Consider the following 20,474-nt stretch of genomic DNA (forward strand, 5'->3'; position numbering starts at 1 on the left):
GTGTATATGCTGTTATTTTTGTGAGGATTTATAGAGGGATTGTAATACAATCAACCACAAACTATACTATAGTTTGTGGTTGAGACCTAACTACAGGTTTTAAACATTTTTTTTTCTTTGGTGAGATGATGAGAAACCTCTCATGAAATCTGAAAGAGCATGTAATTCCAAGATGAATCCAACATTTATTTGATGATAATTGTTTTTTTAAACGGCTGAGATATCTAAAACAGAGTGAACTTAATAAAAGGCGAGACCAATCTTTTATTATGATTGCTTTGTTTTATAGCTGTACTTTGTTTTTGGATGTCTCTGTCATTCCAAAACCAATTTTTATCAAATAAACTTTGGATTCCTCTTAGAATGGCAACGCTCTGTACTGTTTTATAAGTGGTTTCTTGATATCTCACAAAAAGTTAAAAGCCCAATCCTCATTTCCACCAATACTATACCATCCCTTTAATTTTTGCAAATTTCGTGAATCACTGTCGGACTGCGAATTTAACAACATGCAAAAATGTCGCCATGTGCTGAGGTAATAGTGCTCTAACAATTGCCTTGGTGTCAATTCGAGAAAACAACATCTCGTGAAAATGTCTGTAACCTCCTCATCCGTGAAAATATCTGTACATGAAAATAACAGCTTATACAGTATCCCACCATAAAATTTAACAACTTTTGTGTGTTTTGAGTGCATGGCATTGTACACACTCAGGCTGTCAAATGTCTCTGGCACAAATGGGGTTAAAACTCTAAACTTCAATAACTTTATACTGTCCGACAGTAATGTATACTGATTGTGAGATTTTACTCTTCTTTATCAAAATCAAACTGAACATTGTTTGAAACTGAAATTCAATGTCCCAAGTACTGTATACGCCACATATTTCGCGAATTTCGCGGGTCACGTGCTATTCGCGAAATCAAACACACGCGAAAATATTGACTCTGATCCCGATGTGGATGAGACGTATGTGTGTACATTTCTCCGTTCAGTATAGGACTCCATGATTGCGAATTTAACCACTCGCGAAATCGTCGGGAATTCCCGATTCGCGAAAATTTTGACTCGCGATATATATGGTGTATACAGTAACTGCTCACTTTTTCTCTCTCCCATTCTCTCTCAAAAACACAAAATTTTACAATTATAATGATCACTGACAGTCCATATTTCTATTTTTCATATATATTTCATGTACATCATTAAAAGCAATGTAGGCAATGGATACAAAAAAACCTGTCTTGCTAGATTTAAAATCATATGCATCAAAAGTTTATCATTTTAAGCACAAAAAAGTTTTCTATACTGAGAGTTATCATGCCTGATTTCAAAGTTACTTTGAGATACAAAATCAATAATATGATTATCACTTTTACAGGATATGTCACACATGAGAAAAGCTGCATCCACCACAGAAAAAATGGGGATACCAATTTGAACATTAGCATCATCCTTTCTCAATCTACAAGGCAATATTGTGCTAAACAATCTTTATGTAGAGGCTGATGGTATGAGATGAAGCAACAAAATGCAAGCCAGATAATAAACTTTCATGACTTTTCCGATGTCTGTAGCTTATATCACACAGATTTTTAGATTTTGTTTTTCATCTGGTTGACAAAAGGTAGGTACAAAGTCAGCATTTAGAATGGATATATTTGTCAATGAGAAACATATGAATGTTCTCCATCATCTCATTCATAATTACACATGAAAAAAAAAAAAAACAGAAAGAGGCAATATGGTTGGTATAAAAAAAAAATCTTCATTATACACCTGTGCATGCATTACTGTCCATTTTCCATTCATATACTTTAGGTTACTGTCATTCAAAATTACACAATAAAGCTCTTTATGGACCAGCCATAAAGTGTCTTGAAAGCATGTTGCTATCAATAGAAGACAAAACCAGCATTTTTTTTTTCACTCCAGTCAGAAAGTTCAGAGTATATAATATCTAAAATAGTACAAAGCATATGTTATTTTACAAATCAAACAAGAGAGACACGCACAAAATAATGAGGAATGCCTAATTAGCCTTGTCAATTCTTTAAAGACATACTGACCATGGAAAACAGAAATCAACTTCACGTCAGTGCATAAGTCATGTTATGTCTGTGCATCATTCCGTTTTTTTCCTTGATATAAAAAATATATGTATACTCTCACATAAAAACAAATCCTGACATTTGCTCTGACAGATTTACATTACATAGAGCATTAATGGCCATTGATCAAAATATGTACCCTGTGTGCATATTTTTCAAAGCAAATGTATCGCCAGATGAAACAAAGTTCTTGCTTCTTGTCAGTCACAAATTCTTCACTTGAAATATATCACCGATAACCATTTTTTTAATAGAAAAGATAAAACAATGATCCAAAGAAGTAACACTACCTTCACACATGCTCTTGCACTACAAACCTTCCATAGAGAGGATTTTAGAGGCACATTTTTAGTGCATAATTAATTAACAATTCCCATTAAAATTTAGTCTGAAAAAAATTGAGTAAAAACTGATAAAAAGCACGACAGTGAACATTTGATCATAATCAGATTTAAAAAAAATTAGGGAAGTTAAGAAGTTGTGAAGATGCCACTTTTCACAAAACAGTTCTTGAACAGGCAATATGAATATAGAAATGAGTGAGCCAGGAATAACATTATTTGTACACATTCACAGAAGAAAATTTGAATTTTGGTCATTTTTTATGCAAAATGAATAGAAAATTGTGGTGATGCCGTCATTAGCTCACTGATTTACAAAATCATATAAACTCAGGCAAAAATTTGTGAAACTTCACAATTCCAAAGCTTCCCCGATTTATATTGAATTTTCACTGTTGTACTTTAATATAGAATTTTACTTTCTCTCTTCAGACTAATTTTTGAATGGTCCAGAACAGACCTTTAACAGTCAAGAATATGAAAGCATTCCATTGAAAAAAAAAAATGCTGATATGGCATAAGTGTGTGGGACCTCTGGAAGAGTTACTAGCATTATTACATAATTTCATGGATGTACCAGACAAAAGATGAGAGGATGTTCATCCTCCACCATTCATGAAGTAATTCCATGTCTAAATCTTTTTCAATGTAATCCTGGACAGGGCACCATAGTGTGTGGGAAGTCATCACTCAATTTTGTTGAGCTTAATTGTAACCGTGCATCACAAAACCAACAAAAAAGTTGCAATCACTGACTTTGCGTGAGGATTCAAAATAGGTGAAATGGGTCAACCTAGTCAATCTTGAGTTTTTCATATTTTTTTGGAAAGGGCATTGTCTTCTATATTATTCTTCAGTTTGGGATCATAAAATGAAAAAGGAAATTGCATTTTTAGCAGTTTTTCTAGAACACTTTAGTGTGGTGTGTGTGTGTGTGTGTGTGGAATAGTGTGATTGGGTACGTCTTTAACTCTCATTTTCATTCCTTAAAAAGACTTTACACACTCTTCACGTTCAACTCTATTAACTTTAGAAAGGCTGATGCTCCTGTTTTGAAAGTTTGCATCAGTCATGAATAGAATGTGTTGACAGAGCATGATCAATATTAGCTTAATCTGATAATCCCTTCATTGTTGTTGCCATGAAGTTTTACATCCTGTTTTTTGTTCCACTCAATGCACAGAGCGCAGCTTATGCTTCGAGCCTCTTTTCTCAGTACTCACTTTTCCAGAGTGTGTTCTTTCTTTCCAATAACTACTTAGATAGGTTATAGGACAATCCATTTGAATTGAATTACACATCATTTTGAAATTTAAAGTCTGTTCTTTCAAAATCTGCTCTAAACTAAGAATCCACACGGATTTAACATAGCTCTAATGCCATAGGTTTGGGTTGGCAATGGCCACTTCAAATTGTAACACTCTACCATTATTCACTGACATTCAATTACTCCATTCATGTAGAATTATTGCAAGGATTCACACAGCTAATATTCTTTTACTAAAGTCATAATTCTTGTCTCCCAGCCAACAGACACAATGACAAGGCTCTGATATGCTCCTAGAGTTGAAGGCAGGTAGAATATAGTTTGAATCTCAAATAAATACAATTGACATCAAACAGAAAACAAACAATATTTGCGGAAAGCACATGAGCAAGCATTAACTCTTAATGTGCCAGGCCCAAAACCCCTAACGTGCCAGAGATTTTTAGCCAGTGCTCGGAAGCTCCGAATCTGGATAGACAGGGTAATTTCAAACTGTCATATCTCTGTAATTACTGCTTGTTTTGAAATGTTGTCTGCACAAAAAATGTGGAGAAATGGTAATTCTTTCGTGCCATGTCGTCAGTTTGCAGTAATATTTATCCTAATTTGAAATATTGCTGAAAGAAATCATATCATAAAAAAATTATTAAGAAATTTTGGGTAGCATGAAAAGGAAGAATTAATTGTGAATTTTCTTCAATAGAACGTGTGTTTGACTCTGTGACAAAGTTTTAGATATACATTTTTTCTTTCGAATGATACCACATTTGTCAACTAGAGTCGTATACTTTCAAAGATATTCGCAGTTTGTTTTGCCCATGCAATTTACTTTTTTGACCGAGTAGTTCATTCCCAAACTTTGGTTATTTAGTCCCGGTTCCTCTTTGAGAGTAAAGGTAATTGTCCCGGGTCTTGGAGGAGAGTCTTTCCACTCTTTTATCCATCTGAGCAGGAAGTGCCAACAGTAATCCCTCTTTTGTTAGTGTGAGGGGCGAGCGTGCCCTATTGAAATCGGCAGTCCTTTGTCGGTGAGGGGCTCGTTCGCGTGCGAGCCCATGGTCACAGGCGGAGATAATCCGAGGATGCCTTGAACAATGTGCTACACTGTCGGACCAAAAAATATCTTATTGACAATGCGGCGCATGCCTTCCTTATTATTTCATCAAAAGTCTACGAGTAATCGATCAATGGTCAGTTCCTTGTTTTGCGTAGCTATACCCACCACCAAAGCGATCGCGGCATGACTAAAGTGTAACCTTAGTAACTTCATAACAACGACGCGTGTTTGGCTCACAACAAGCGATTTACTCACAGCACCACGAGGACAGCCGCTGAAACCTGCAGTTGAAGCCACGTGCTTGTTGCGCCTAGCGCTGGTTGAAACCAGATACGTGGAACAAAGTGGAATTTGAAAATATAGCACTACACATATCTACATAATCCTCATTCTGAAACGTTCACCAGATTTTGAAGAGCAATCAGACCCTCATCTAGGTCTAATATTCCCGCGAACTGTATGCGAACATCGTTTTGTAGGAATATGAAATTCTCAAACTAATTAGTCTATTTCAAAATGAAGGACATAATGGCACACAGACCAAGAACTACACATCCATATGAAATAAACAAAGGTTACTGATAGTTCATTTGCGTGCACTGCAGTGCGGTGATTCGGGGGGGGGGGGGGGAGGCGTAAAGAAAGGGAGAGAGTGATTTTTGGTTTGCGTATTTCTGAATATTTCAAAAGATTTTGATCGGTAACAATATCATTTTGGAGCTTAGTGAGTTTCATTTTCGTATCGCACCAATATTATGACCATGTGAAAAAATCTATTACTTTGCTTTTTGACGTGATCGGTACATTGGGTGTTGGGTAACACTTACAAACAGAATATCACCAATATTAGAGGTATCCCAGAAATTGTACTTCACTTCGGAAAAGTGTTTTGATGCTGGACCTTCGCATGACGGCAGATTCATTTCCCGACATTTTAACCGCTAACGTCTCACAACCTTAGTAATATCGGAGAAAACTGCAAAATCAGAATGTAAAGTCTAGCACTCATCCGTCGCGAAAGTCATGCATCCACACATCAAAGAATATGATCAAGTCAAGCACGCATCCTTATGTTTTGAAAAAAAGAAAGAAAATATATATAAAATTGTTAAACATTATATGATTAGTATGATCACGTTATTTGAGGTTAAAAAAAAACAAACATGAGGGAAAACATTTGAGGTGCAGTAAAAACTAAAATCTTTCCAACAAAATTACCATGATGCAAAATGATAGAAAGAGAGAATCAAAGGACTTCAAAAATCATCGTACCCGTGTAGCAGCTATAAAGAAGAAGGCAATGCTGGTAAGTGGGATTGAGCCGCCGGGGCAACAAAATATCAAGCAAAGAAACAAGATGTCAATCAATCAAACAAACAAACAATGAAAAGAAACTACAAACATAAAGACAACCTTTAGAAACTCTGCTAATGTGGGCTTTTTTGATGTCATTATCTCTCTTTTGAAATTACGTCTCCTTACTCGCTAATCGCTCCTGATTAGTTTACGTTATTCAGCAGTATAGTCAATACAGCTATCTTCTGTCGGAAGATCTGAGGCGCTTTTCTTATTGCTGCTAATTCTGTTCACTACACGTCTTGTAACTCAGAGTGTCATCTTTTTCTCTAGCAGAAACAGTATTTACACTCTATACTGTCGAAGTTCAGTCGTCCCGGTGTAGCGTAGAATGCTAGCTTCATTATTCATACTTTTCTTTATCAATTTTTATGATTTCGATCACTGATCGTGCCTTTGCATAAATCAAAGTATGTGCTCTGTCTCCCCCTCTCTTTCTCTCTCCCTCACTCTCTCTTTATATCTTGCCCCTCAACTTCTTCATTTCTGATCGTTGACTTGTTATTCACATTAGGCATAATTGACTGTGAAGTTACGATAATCTCAATGTCAATAGTAATCACTATCGCTGCAAAGGAAGGGGGAAGTTTTCGCCGTCTGGTTCATGAGTTCAATTAGATACGCTCAATGATGATAATAATTATACATACTAAATGAATGCATGTACACGCCAAATACAGAATGAGCTGTTTTTCACGTTTGTAGTTTCGTATACACCCATGCAATCACTCGTATGCTGTAGGATGCATATAGGATGATGCTTCATTTCGCTACAAACTGAAGGGTTTCAAGGAATGAATGCAGAACACAGGTGGTACTGAAACTCATATTTTGTTGTGCACAGAAATGAAGCAAAATATGCTATAGGCAAAGGGAGTCGAAGTAATTCCTGTCAAAGATTAATTTGGAAACGTGTTTTACTGACCTAAAAACTCAAACCATGTTCAATAAAGCGTAGGTGTCACGCTAGTATATAAGTTTCATTCACAGGCTTCGACTATAACTATCATAGGGCTCTTCTAGTCTTCATAAAACATGTATCGTTTTCTTGCAGCTCCGCGATGCTCACTGCATTTGAAAGTCGACCGAAAGAACTCTCACAAAAAGCGAAGTTTGTATATGCTTATACTGCGTTTATTCATGAACAAAAGCTTCCTTTGAACATGCAAAATCTTCACAACTTATGCTACCATCAGGGGAGGTCTCTTGAATTCTTGGTTTCTGTTCTGTACGTTGCTCTGATTGACTCTTCTTTCTTGGTAAAGACCCTATCTGCGCTAATGATAATCATTTTCATTTTTTTCTCACAGTCCGTCGAAATCAGAGGCCTTCCTTCAACACCCTGTCATTACCACATTCTTCATACAAGGTACCCCACGTATTTCAAGTACCTGTATACAGCTTGTTGATTTTCTTTTTTTGATAACAATTAGATGCATTACTGACATAATCACTTCTTGAAAAATGTACACGAAAATCGTTGGCACAATGCATACAGTCAATCCACGTTGCTATAGACATAATGGAAGATGGTTATGGAAATACATGTACGGACCCATCACGACAGCCACGTCCCACCGGTATCGAGACAGGAGTAATGCAACTGGAATGGACAGAATTTGAATCTGTTTTAAAAAATTGAATAATACAGAGCTAAAAAATTATAGTTTGATTTTTTTTTAAGAACATGTGAATACCTCTAGTATCCAAAATTCACGGAAATGGGTATTGTACTACCCGCGATCTTCAATTCTGATCTGTGGTAACAGCGAGTTCTTCATATCGGCGACGCTAACATCAAGACGGCGCAGCCTCCCGTGTTGGACAATGATCATGGCTGTTGGCTGTGTCGCGCATGTTCAGAACATAATGATCTGCCTGATTAGCGTCCTCTTAGCGTTTGCGAGGCAAATCTTTAGTTCGTGTTTATACCACTGTGTGGTCAAGATGAGAGAGATGAATGGCAAGTTTTATGATTGAAACTTGTCTGTGTTCTTTCTTTCCTTTTTCTCGCAAAAGCTGATTGCTTTTCTTATAGGCTACAACAACACGGTATTATGTATCCTGAAGAAGCTTTGCAAAGCGGAATAAACAAAAAAATCTGACTGCAGCATGAAGGAGAAGCATTTTATGTTCTGCTTTACATGGTACATATTTTATCCTATACTATTATGACAGAGAAGAAGCGCCGTCTTAGGTTATCAAGCGCAGTCGTTATAACATTACTGTCAATATATATATATATATATATATATATATATATATATATATATATATACTTCTATATACATGTCGGTAGAAAAGATGAAGAAGTAGAATGGTAATGAATTTTGAAAGTCCAAATGTGCTAATAAATAGCACTGTTGGACTGTCAAAATGCATTACCACTCTACTTGTTTATCTTTTCTTTACTGGTACCAACACGCGGACTATGAGTTTCATAATACATAATCATAATCTATATATATATAGCATACAAGGTGAAGCGGCTTGGCCTCCTACGTTGTGGGTGCTGCATTATATTCATGTGTAGGTGTGACGGGAAAGACTGCTAGTAGATGTTGCAGTAATGTTCACTAATAGCCTTTTACTCTCCCAAGCTTTCGACCGAGTTACCAGTCTTTTTCAAGGGCTTGGAACGTAAACACAAAAGCAGAAAAGCAACCAATTTGCATACATTTGAACAGAATAAGGCAAAATCGTATATAAAGGTATATATATATATATATATATATATATATATATATATATATATATTCACAACAGTAGGTCAATATAAACTCCGTTGGAGACGTAAATTTGACGCATTTTCGCCCATAGGGCTTTGTCAAGTCAATACATTTGACACTTTACGTCTCCAACGGAGTTTATATTGACCTACTGTAGTGAATCTATACTTTCTTAGGACTCCGAGAAGAAACTATTTGTTGCTGTTATATATATATATATATATATATATATATATATATATATATATATATTATACATATAAGAGAGAGAGAGAGAGCGAGGAAGAGAAGGCGCCTCGACCTTGTACAGAACAAGTGTACATGTAGCTACTTCATTATTCATCCAGGGTGAGAAGATAAGGGCATTCACGAACGTAGTTCAACGAATGTTTATATACTGTATATACGTGAAACATGTACGTTGAGTTATCTATACGTCCATGAATGCCTTAATCTATTCCCACTCTGCATATCATGTATGTATGTATATCTTTTAAATCGACATGACAATGCTTTATTGAAATGAATATTTAATTTCTTTTCAATATTTAGTTCGTTGACATACTTGATGAAACCTAGATTTACAGCCCACAATCAATTGCGCGATAATATAGTCTGTCACAATCATTCACGTGTTTGATTCTGCTGGCAGAAAAGGTACAATATGACAGGGAAAAGGTAAGGTTGACATTCGCAATTGAGGTGTTGCCAGTTCAAAACACTCATTCTCCATTATTTTACGAGTGTTTACAGACCGATATTCTTGTTTCGACGGGATATGTTCATATATTTCCATAGTTTGACCAACAAAATACTGACACATGTTTTTCGAATGTAACAAACCATGACCAAGGTTGGATATCAAGGCCTTCTTTTGTTTGAGGCGGTCTTTCGGTAGGCGCTTTCATCTATGCAAATAAGGCACTCTTATTGTATTCGCGGTGAGGTGGCGGTGGCCATGAAACATCTATTCACGCGTGCCGCGCCTTTATTATGGGCTAGGTTTTGGAAATAGGCGACACTCTTTCTTTTCAGGTCTTTCAAACGAAAGTTTTATTCTAGAGCTATAATAACCTTTGCTTATACGTGATTGGCGAAGGTATCGAACGTTGATAGTTTTAATCCTGCTATTCTATCACCCGAACTGATCACATTGACTTACATAAGTAGGGGGAAATTGCCAGTGATCATCATTTATCTCGATCGATAGTGTGATTTTTTTACGCACATGTGATACCTCTAGTATCCAAAATTCATGGAAATGGGTATACTACTATCCGCGATCTTCAATTCTGATCTGTGGTAACAGCGAGTTCTTCATATCGGCGACGCTAACATCAAGACGGCGCAAGCCTCCCGTGTTGGACAATGATCATGGCTGTTGGCTGTGTCGCGCATGTTCAGAACATAATGATCTGCCTGATTAGCGTCCTCTTAGCGTTTGCGTGGCAAATCTTTAGTTCGTGTTCTATACCACTGTGTGGTCAAGATGAAGAGAGATGAATGGCAAGTTTTTACGTTTGAAACTTGTCTGTGTTCTTTCTTTCCTTTTTCTCACAAAAGCTGATTGCTTTTCTTATAGGCTACAACAACACGGTATTATGTATGCTGAAGAAGCTTTGCAAAACGGGATTAAAAAAAATCTGACTGAAGCATGAAGGAGAAGCATTTTTATGTTCTGCTTTACATGGTACATATTTTGTCCTATACTATTATGACAGAGAAGAAGCGCCGTCCTAGGTTATCAAGTGCAGTTTGTTATAACATTGCTGAATTTATAATTGTATGTAAGATACATATATTTTTGGTATATATATATATATATATATATAATATATATATATTTCTATATGCATGTAGACAGAAAAAAATGATGATGAAGATGAAGACTGTCAAAACGCATTACCACTCTACTTTTTTCATCTTTTCTATACCTACTGGTACCAACACGCGGAATAAACGTTTCATTATATACATGTATAATCATATATATACAAACATATAAGGTGAAGCGGGCTTGGCCTCCTACGTTGTGGGTGCTGAATTATATTTATGTGTAGGTGTGGACGGGAGAAGACTGCTCGCAGACGTTGCAGTAATGTTCACTAATAGCCTTTTACTCTCCCAAGCTTTCGACGGAGTTACCAGTCTTTTTCAAGGGCTTGGGACGTAAACACAAAAGCGCGCAAAAAAGCAACCAATTTGCATACTTTTGAACAGAATAAGGCAAAATTATATATATTATAAAGATACACATATGTGTATTAAAAATATGAAAATATATATATATATATATATATATATATATATATATATGTTGATAAGGTAGCCCACGTGTTGGCAAGATAAAAAGATAAGTAACAAAGCTGTAACAAAGTTCATGCTGTATTCACCAACGGTGTATTTCTTCACACAAATTTTCGAGCGTCTCGCCGCCTTTCTCAAGTGTTGATACTGAGAGAACAATAACAAATTCATTTTATTTTATTGTATTATTCATTGTATTTTTGTTACTTATCTTTATATATGTATATATATATATATATATATATATATATATATATATATGCAAATGAGAGAGACAGAGCGAGGAAGAGAAGGCGCCTCGACCTTGTACAGAACAAGTGTACATGTAGCTACTTCATTATTCATCCAGGGTGAGAAGATAAGGGCATTCACGAACGTAGTTCAACGAATGTTTATATACTGTATATACGTGAAACATGTACGTTGAGTTATCTATACGTCCATGAATGCCTTTATCTTTTCCCACTCTGTATATATGAGTGTATATATATATATATATATATATATATAATATATATAATGTACATGTGTCTTTTAAATCGACATGGTAATGGTTTATTGAAATGAATGTACTTCATTTTATTACAATGTTTAGTTCGTTGACATATTTGATGAAACTTAGATTTACTGACTAAAATCAACTGCATGATAATTATAGTCTGTCACAATTATTAACGCGTTTGAATCTGCTGCAGAAAAGGTACAATATAACAGGGAAAAAGGTAAGGTTGACATTCGCAATTGAAGTACTGCCAGTTCAAAACACTCATTCCCAATTATTTTACGAGTGTTTACAGACCGATATTCTTGTTTCGACAGGATATTTTCATGTATTTCCATAGTTTGACCAACAAAATACTGACACATGTTTTTCGAATGTAATAGACCATGACCAAGGTTGGGTGTCAAGGCCTTCTTTTGTTTGAGGCGGTCTTTCGGTAGGCGCTTTCATCTATGCAAATAAGGCACTCTTATTGTATCCGCGGTGAGGTGGCGGTGGCCATGAAACATCTATTCACGCGTGCCGCGTCTTTATTATGGGCTAGGTTTTGGAAATAGGCGGTACTCTTTCTTTTCAGGTCTTTCAAACGAAAGTTTTATTCTAGAGCTATAATAACCTTTGCTTATACGTGATTGGCGAAGGTATCGAACGTTGATAGTTTTAATCCTGCTATTCTATCACCCGAACTGATCACATTGACTTACATAAGAAGGGGGAAATTGCCAGTGATCATCATTTATCTCGATCTCTCCTGCGATTCAACAACGTTACTGCTTCATAATCTCTAAATACTCTATCAGTCTCTCCTGAATGAGCTAAAGTGTGCTCGCTTCTATGGCTCCACCGAGAAAACGGCGAAGGCGTGAGTTCACTGCCGAAGAGGTCCGTGATTTCATGTTGGACTCTGACTTCGAAATCGATGATATTGTAGATAACAACTGGGAAGAAGACACGCAATCATCTCGTAGCAGTGAAAGCACAGAAGAACGTGATTCCTCACGTCTTCTCCCGGAGTTTGAAGAGCACGGTGAATCACTGTTTGAAGACTCGTCAGGCGACGAAGCTGATGGAGGTGACGATGACCACCTCAATGATCTACCTGCGCCTCATCCAACAACTCATGCTGAACCACTCTCCGATCACGATTGGCGGAGACTTGAGCCTGACGAGCGATTCAAGTCAAGTCGACGAGTGTATGACGACCAACCCAGACTACTTTTCGACGCTGAAGGATTGGAGCCAGTGGACTTTTTTACGAAGTTCTATCCGACTTCCATCTTTGCCCACATAGCAGATGAAACGAACAAGTATGCGCAACAATTCTTCGATTGCCCAGCGCCCCTCCCAGAGGCTTCTCGATTCGGCGTATGGCTGGACACCGATGAGGAGGAGATACGCGCTTTCACCGCACTTCAAATAGCGATGGGACTGGTGTCAAAGCCATCTGTGCCTCAGTACTGGGAAACGAACTCCGACATCTTAGTGACTCCTGGGTTTGCCGACGTCATTTCCAGGAATCGATTTCAGCTATTGAACACCTTCCTACATTTCAATGACAACGAGAAGCTCGTGCCCCGTGGACAGCCCGGTTTCGACCCCCTTCACAAGACGCGCCCCCTCATCGATATGTCCCAGCCGACGTACCTTGAGCATTTCCTTCCCGGGGGATACCTGTCAATCGACGAGAGCTTGGCGCCGTTCAAAGGAAGAATCTCCTACAGACAGTACATCCCAAACAAACCACGGAAATGGGGGATAAAATTCTGGATGCTCTGCGACGCCCAAACGGGATTTTGTCTGCGGTGGCGGCAGTATGTCGGAGCCGAGGGACAAGACAATGGGGACAGCGCCACTGAAGCCCTGGTGAAACAGCTGACGGAGCCATTCTACAACACGGATCGCGTGATCGTGATGGACAACTATTATAGTTCCGTAAAGCTCTACGAGGATCTGTCACGGAACGGACTTGGAGCCTGTGGAACGGTGAGGAGCAACCGACGAGGACTTCCAGAAGAGATCAGACGTGGTGGTCTGCACCTTGCGAAAGGTGACGATCCCGTGTTTTTCGCCAAAGGGAGGGAGATGTCAGCAGTGACTTGGCATGACGTGAAACTCGTGAACGTGCTGTCGACCGTCAGCAGCAACGATCTCAAACAGAAGCAGATACGGAGTAAGAACGCCGAAGGAGGTCGCCGTACGATTCAGAAGCCAGCAACTGTTGACGTGTACAACAGGTTCATGAACGGCGTAGACAAAATGGATCAACGCATGTCCTACTACCGCTACCCTCATAAGAAAATCAAGGGATACCGCGTAACCTACCACTTCACCATGGAAGTAGCTCTCGTGAACGCTTACATCGCATTTCGCATGGCTGGCCACAAGATGTCCACGCGCGACTTCAGATGTCGGGTGATTGAGGGTCTGCTGAACGGCTACAGAGCATCTCGCTATCGTCGGACACCGTCACCTCCCATCGCCGACAACGAGGCAAGACTGACTGAGCGCCACTTCCCAGCAGAGTTCGAAGATCGACAACATCGTCCTGACTGCTACGTGTGTTCGGACCGCAGGAGGGGAAGGCGAAGACAGACGAGGACATACTGCCGACAATGTGGACTTGCTATGTGTTGCATCCCGTGTTTCGAGATCTACCACACCAGAAAAGATTTCCGATCATAGGTCACAAACACTGAGTCTTCTGATGACATGAACTCTAAACAATGTCATGAACTTGTCGTGTATAGGCCTGTCTACCGTTGCTTATAGAATATGCATGTTCAAATTACAGCTCACAGATGGCAAGCATTTCCAGGTGCATGATTCATTGTAATTACATGGACATTATTGGTTTTACGATCCAAGACTGAGATGTATTGAAGTATAATCGCGATATCTGTCTGAACTTCACCCCAAAAGAAACGTTCCGTGTACTCTCACTTGTACTCATTTGCATGTACACAAAACCAGGTGGTTATTGTCTGTCAAATCGATCCCAATTACCAATGATTATGTCATTAGCCAGGGAAACGTGAAATCTTTAGACATGAATTTCTCTGCCAAGTTATCTCTCATATTACATTGCCTATTTACAGTGTACACACAATGTATGTACATTACAGTAATGGTGATATTCCCGTAATTGTAAGGATTGGTTATTTATTATCCGTAAGTCTTCGAAATAGTAATTAATAGCATTAAAAAAAAAATCAAATACTGTACAAAGAGATAAACGTTCATATTGATGATATGGTTATACACAAAATATCAATGACAATGTGATAATTTATTGAGATGTAGCTCACAAGTTCTTGTATTATCAGAAAAGGTTGATATTATGGGTCAAATCGATCCCCATGAGTAACCAGTGATATGCCAGTGATTGTGCCACTAGCAAGTTTATTATCAACTTGTACTAGTAATTTATTTTGTATACATACATATGTCCGACAAATTATGGAATTATGGATTTGTGTAGTGCTCATTACACTTACAATGTATACTTGTCAGTGGCAATTCTGAATCTCGATGGTATATTGTCGTGTTTATGAATTCAATGGTGTATCTTATCAAACTTTAGATTATGTGGGGTTATTTATGTCATTGTGTAATTATTCCTTGGCTCTTCAACAATAAGTAGCCGCTGTCATGATTTTACAGCGAGTTCCACGATCGCATTTGAATAAGTAATTGTCATATCACCACATATTACATGCATGTAAGTTGTCAATGTAAGAGCAGTGAATTCTTTTCCGGATATCACTAGTCATCGTGTGAATGAGGAATTGAAAATAAAGCATTATTCACAGTGACGAGTGAAAGAGATAAACTATACTCATCTGTTTCTTATTTGTAATTTAATCAGCGTTGCTGAGTGTGTAATGTCAGATCAAAGCTGATCAATTATAGTGAGATTGCAAAACTGAAGTGTATGTAACTACTGAAGGATACTAGTAGTATCTAGAGATATTGACGAGAGAAGGTGCAATGTATATTCAGTAACAGGTTGTATATGTGGAGTGAGATCAGTTTGAAGAGAGAATACTATTGCCAGAAAGACAGAGAGAGAGAGAGAGAGAGAGAGAAAGTGACGAATGGAAATGGAACTCGACGTTCCAAAAATAGTTATCTATGACATACAGTATAACGATAATAATAATAATGATAATAAACATGTGTGCATATAATATATATATACATATATATATACGTATATATACATACATATATATATAAATATATAAGTATATAATATGCGTATATTTCTTACTCTCTCTCTCTCTCTCTCTCTGTATATATATATATATATATATATATATATATATATATATTGTATACATAAATAGATCGAGGTCGTCAGTTTCTTCTTCGCCTAAAAACACAAAATCAAATAAACAACCGACAAACAAGACTCAAAAGCACACATACAAACAAAGCTAGAGTATGATTATTAGCACACTTAGTTGCATGTAAGGTTGGAAAAGTATAATAAGCGAAGCTGAAAACATGCACAACAAAGGAATTCATCAAATCATACACTCCATGCAAACGTACTGTACAACAACGTCAACATGTAAGCTAACAGTTTTTATATCCGCATCAAATCATACGAGACGCAAGGTACGAAGAAACAATGCACGAAGCCTTGTACAGCAATTCCTCTTTAGAGTATATAGTTCTCTCCCCCCCCCCAAAAAAAAAAAAGAGAGAGAGAGAGAAAAAAAAAAAGAAGAAATGAAATTCGCCAATAGGGTATTAGTAACAACAAGAGTTTGAGAGACAAAGCGATTCTGTCAGAAAGAGAGAGAGAGAGAGAGAGAGAGAAGGGACAGATGGATATTGAGGTTAACGTTACAACAATAATTTGAAGTTATTCATATATCATAGAGAGATATAATAATTTTACCTCGACTTCTTCACTTATTTTGTGAAGTAAAGATTTGAGTTAACGACATTCTTGTATGACCAAATTGCACCAATTATTGAATATTGAAAAAGGCTGCGTCTTGATCGTTTGTATGGATAGTACCCCCCCCCCCAAAAAAAAAAAAAAACACACACACACACACACATATCAAACAACACATAAACAAGAATCAAGGCAAGTTCCACAACAAAAGGTTTGATTATACAGGTACACTTAGTTCTATCTTAGATTAGAACAAAAAAGCTAAGCTAAAAAAAGGTCAAAATCACGTTGCACTTTGCACAAATTACGTAAAACAGCGTCAGGTGTCAAGTAAGACAGCCTACAGTACTGTGATCTGTTGTATTTGCCAAATTTATTCACGAAATTTTGTAGAAGAGGAAGTGCAAGAGAGTTGCTCGCCAAGTATATGAGGAGCTCATTGATACACAACAACAATAAGAAGAAATAAAGACATATCGCGGTTCGATTCATTGCCCAGAAATGTCAAAAGTAATATCTTTATTTTGTATTTCCGATGGATTTTTCACCGAGTCAAAAATCCGTTATAAAACGATCTTCAGAAGTGTAACGTCATAATAATTTGCAGCCCTCGATACGTACGATAACAACAACAGAAATGAAAACACGGCGCACTACGCGGTGCAGATAGCAATAAGGTTCGTAAGTCCACAGGGTTTTAGTGAGAGTTTAGTCAGTTTGAATGACTTCCGCTATCTTGGAAAGTCCTTCACGTACGTTTTTGGATTTGATCAATGTCAACATTGGAATTCCTTTTGTTGACTAGTTTTGTTGAGCACTTTACCATTTTGCAAAACATGGGACACTTATCGTCAGAAGAAAGTACACAATAAACGCATGCAAAGGGCCAAAAAGATAGGACATTAGCTATCGCGATGTGTGCTTTGTGAATGTCTATGAATCGTTTACTATGTATACAGTAGGAGAGCGGATCGTATCACCGAACGCCTTTTTTTTTTGTGGCTTTGAATTCAGCACAAAGTGGATGAAATGTCGGCAAAAAATAACACCGGTTATTCACAAAGTCATGAAAATACGAATTCAGGAAAAGTACGCAAATTATTCACTCAGGTTTTTGGAGAATAGGCTTCAAGTATATCTTTCTCTCCAAAAATTTAAAAAAGAATCAAAAGTTGTCTTTTACAACCGCAAAAAAAAAATCGCATTATAATTAGGTACATGATTTTCGTAATGGCATAGTCAATGCTTTCACATCTTGTTCATGCACCAGAACCACAATTCTTACCCAAGGTTCACTACATGTACCTACTAGTATTCTTACCGAGGGGAGGACAAAGAGAAAAAGAATCGGCTAATGAGGCTCATTTTTTTTCTCACCGCAAAATGTCTAATACGAACATTTTGAATAGTTCCCATGATAAAATCTTGCGATAAATCGACATCTTCTTCTAAATCTGAGGTAAAATGTGAATTTCTTAACGTTTTTGCATTTTTGTGTTGCATTCTATTTTTGCGGTTTCGGTCCTTATAAACGATTTGTGAGGCCAGTCTACGAGGTCCCGCGAGTATTGAAGATCGTAAGTACGCAGAAATATGCGTACGAAATTACTATGATGTCGGGCAATACCATACCAGCTGCATTATGTATTCAGTACTTCCCTTTCTCAAGGTGTGTATATCGAACTCTTTCTAGCGCTAATGACATTATGTAATGACACATTCATACACAAAAGGGGACTATACCTGGGTATTTTTATACCCTTTTCACCTCCCCCTCTTTTTCTACCATTCTGTCTTTAGTCCTAAAGTACGCCAACCTAAATTTCTCCTGGTATTCACTTTCATTTGGACAAGGAGACCGGCAATGACAGGCTAAAAACAATGACGATCACGTCAACGCAAATTATATGGATGTGCCGTGCGGCTTAGTTCACGAGTCAAGTTTTCGCTTGCTGGTACGCGTGCATACACAAGGACAAAGGCGTTTTCTTCTTTTGTATCTGATTGTATGTAAGCGTCGGGACGATTACAGTACATCAAACAGACAAAAGGATGAAAGGCTTGACCGTCAAAATAAAAGCTGACCTTCTCTGAGGGACAAAATGAAAGCATGCTTTCAGCCGTCCCGCAGGACAGCATCCAAGCGGAACAAGACGACTGGAACCTCATAGAAAAAACACGCAGACTCAATAGCGTACACACGCGTGGTTTACCAATGAGACTTTTGATTTATACACAGCTCACAGAGGGTGCGCTCACGCCGAATTTTCCCGGCGCGAAGAAAACATACCTTGTCGAAAAATCATGAATTTACTCTAAAAAATCCTATGTAAGCATACACAAATATTTAGTTCAAACGATAGATACACTTATCTGCTATCATTATATATCAATGGCAGTTTCATAGTGCAAGTAATTATGATACCACAAACATTTTAATGAGCAGGAGTTTTCTTGCTCTTCTTAGTCGCCGATCGGCGACGATGGCACGTCAGGACTATGGTCGCCGATCGGCGACCATGGCACGTTAAGAGTTAACTGTGATAGCTATGTCTGTTGGTATGAAACATAAACTTCCTTCATGAAATCATTCTACATGGCTATTAGTTCGCCAACATGCACGATGACCAGTTATCAAAAATAAAAAGCTACGCATGTTTCATATTATCAAACAATCCTATTTGTTTATGTTTTCATGTGATGACATCAGCAGATTGAATATGAACTGAATGTAAACTATGAGATATGGAATGGTGAGTCTCATGTTTCACATCAATTTAATATTACAACAAAACAAATTTACATATATCCACATATCTATTCTTTTAATGTACAGATATTCTCATATAAAAATAATTTCAGACATGAGATGACAGATTTACATCCACTTCTAGAAATACATATACATACTTAGTTTATTTCCCTTGCATATCATCTGCCATCCCATTACAAAAAATGATAAGAATTTAAAAATTGATATAAATGTCACACTGTGTAAATTCAAAGGCCAGTAAATATTTTAGGCAAACTCTCAAAGCATATAAGAAACGTTAAACTGACGTTTACAAAACTCCTCAATTCTGCCATAATATTCAGTTGGCATGAAACATTTTACAAGAAGAAGTTTGGGGCTTTAAAGGACCAAAAAAAGAAGAAGAAGAAATAAGATAGCAAATCAAGATTGGATTGTCATTATCTAAGACATCAGTCATCTACTGACTCAAAAAAAACAAAGACAGAAATGGTAATGTATTTCTTATGATCTGGGAACCTGAATTACATTGGTGTCAAAATGTTCTTGGTGGGTACTTCTGTTACTAAATGATGGTATACTATACAATAAAACAGACAAATGAAATTAGTGATCTCTCTCTCTCACCAGATTTCACAAAACACAGGAGAACGCAAACTGCATGAAGTAGGCATACATGTGTGGGAACCAAAGTTTATATAAAGGTGCATGTTGGCAGTTACTGAACTAATTATTTCAGGAAGCAAGTGAACTGTACAGAGTGGGGAAAATGATAGGACTTAATAACATTGGTGCCTTTTGTCCATGAAAAACTTGAGTGCACAATATTCACTTCACAAACCATTGAGACAAACACATGAAATCCACAGGAATGTTGAAGTATGTCCATATACAACTGTGCAACTCTTGGGCACCTCAGCAAAGCGCAAAACTCAAATATAAAGGAGTATATATTTCTGCCAATACATTGTAAATCTCAGATCATTATCTTTCAAAAATGATTTTTTTTGATAAAAAATAGCACTGAAAAAAAAACCATGATATTTGAATGCATTCTAAACTCTTGATGCTTACCTAAATTTAGTTTTCATATCTCCTTCTCTGAGGCAGTGAACTATGTACACATTCTTTTATCATGAGAA

The 20,474-nt window shown here is 37.3% G+C and overlaps 1 protein-coding gene across 1 annotated transcript; it reads left to right on the top strand.

Annotated features, from left to right (window-relative positions):
* Positions 1-12,505: 12,505 nt before the first annotated feature.
* Positions 12,506-14,353, top strand: LOC139728345 (piggyBac transposable element-derived protein 4-like). The gene has a single exon (XM_071639290.1). It carries the CDS (start codon positions 12,506-12,508, stop codon positions 14,351-14,353), a length of 1,848 nt encoding a protein of 615 aa, XP_071495391.1.
* Positions 14,354-20,474: the final 6,121 nt, after the last annotated feature.

This window comes from Diadema antillarum, unplaced genomic scaffold (genome assembly GCF_040938485.1).
Source record: "Diadema antillarum isolate AM-2024a unplaced genomic scaffold, OU_Dant_1.0 seq00000173_RagTag, whole genome shotgun sequence".
Lineage (NCBI taxonomy): Eukaryota > Metazoa > Echinodermata > Echinoidea > Diadematoida > Diadematidae > Diadema > Diadema antillarum.

Coding starts and splice junctions, on each gene's coding strand:
- LOC139728345 (XM_071639290.1), top strand. CDS start 12,506: ATGGCTCCACCGAGAAAACGGCGAAGGCGTGAGTTCACTGCCGAAGAG.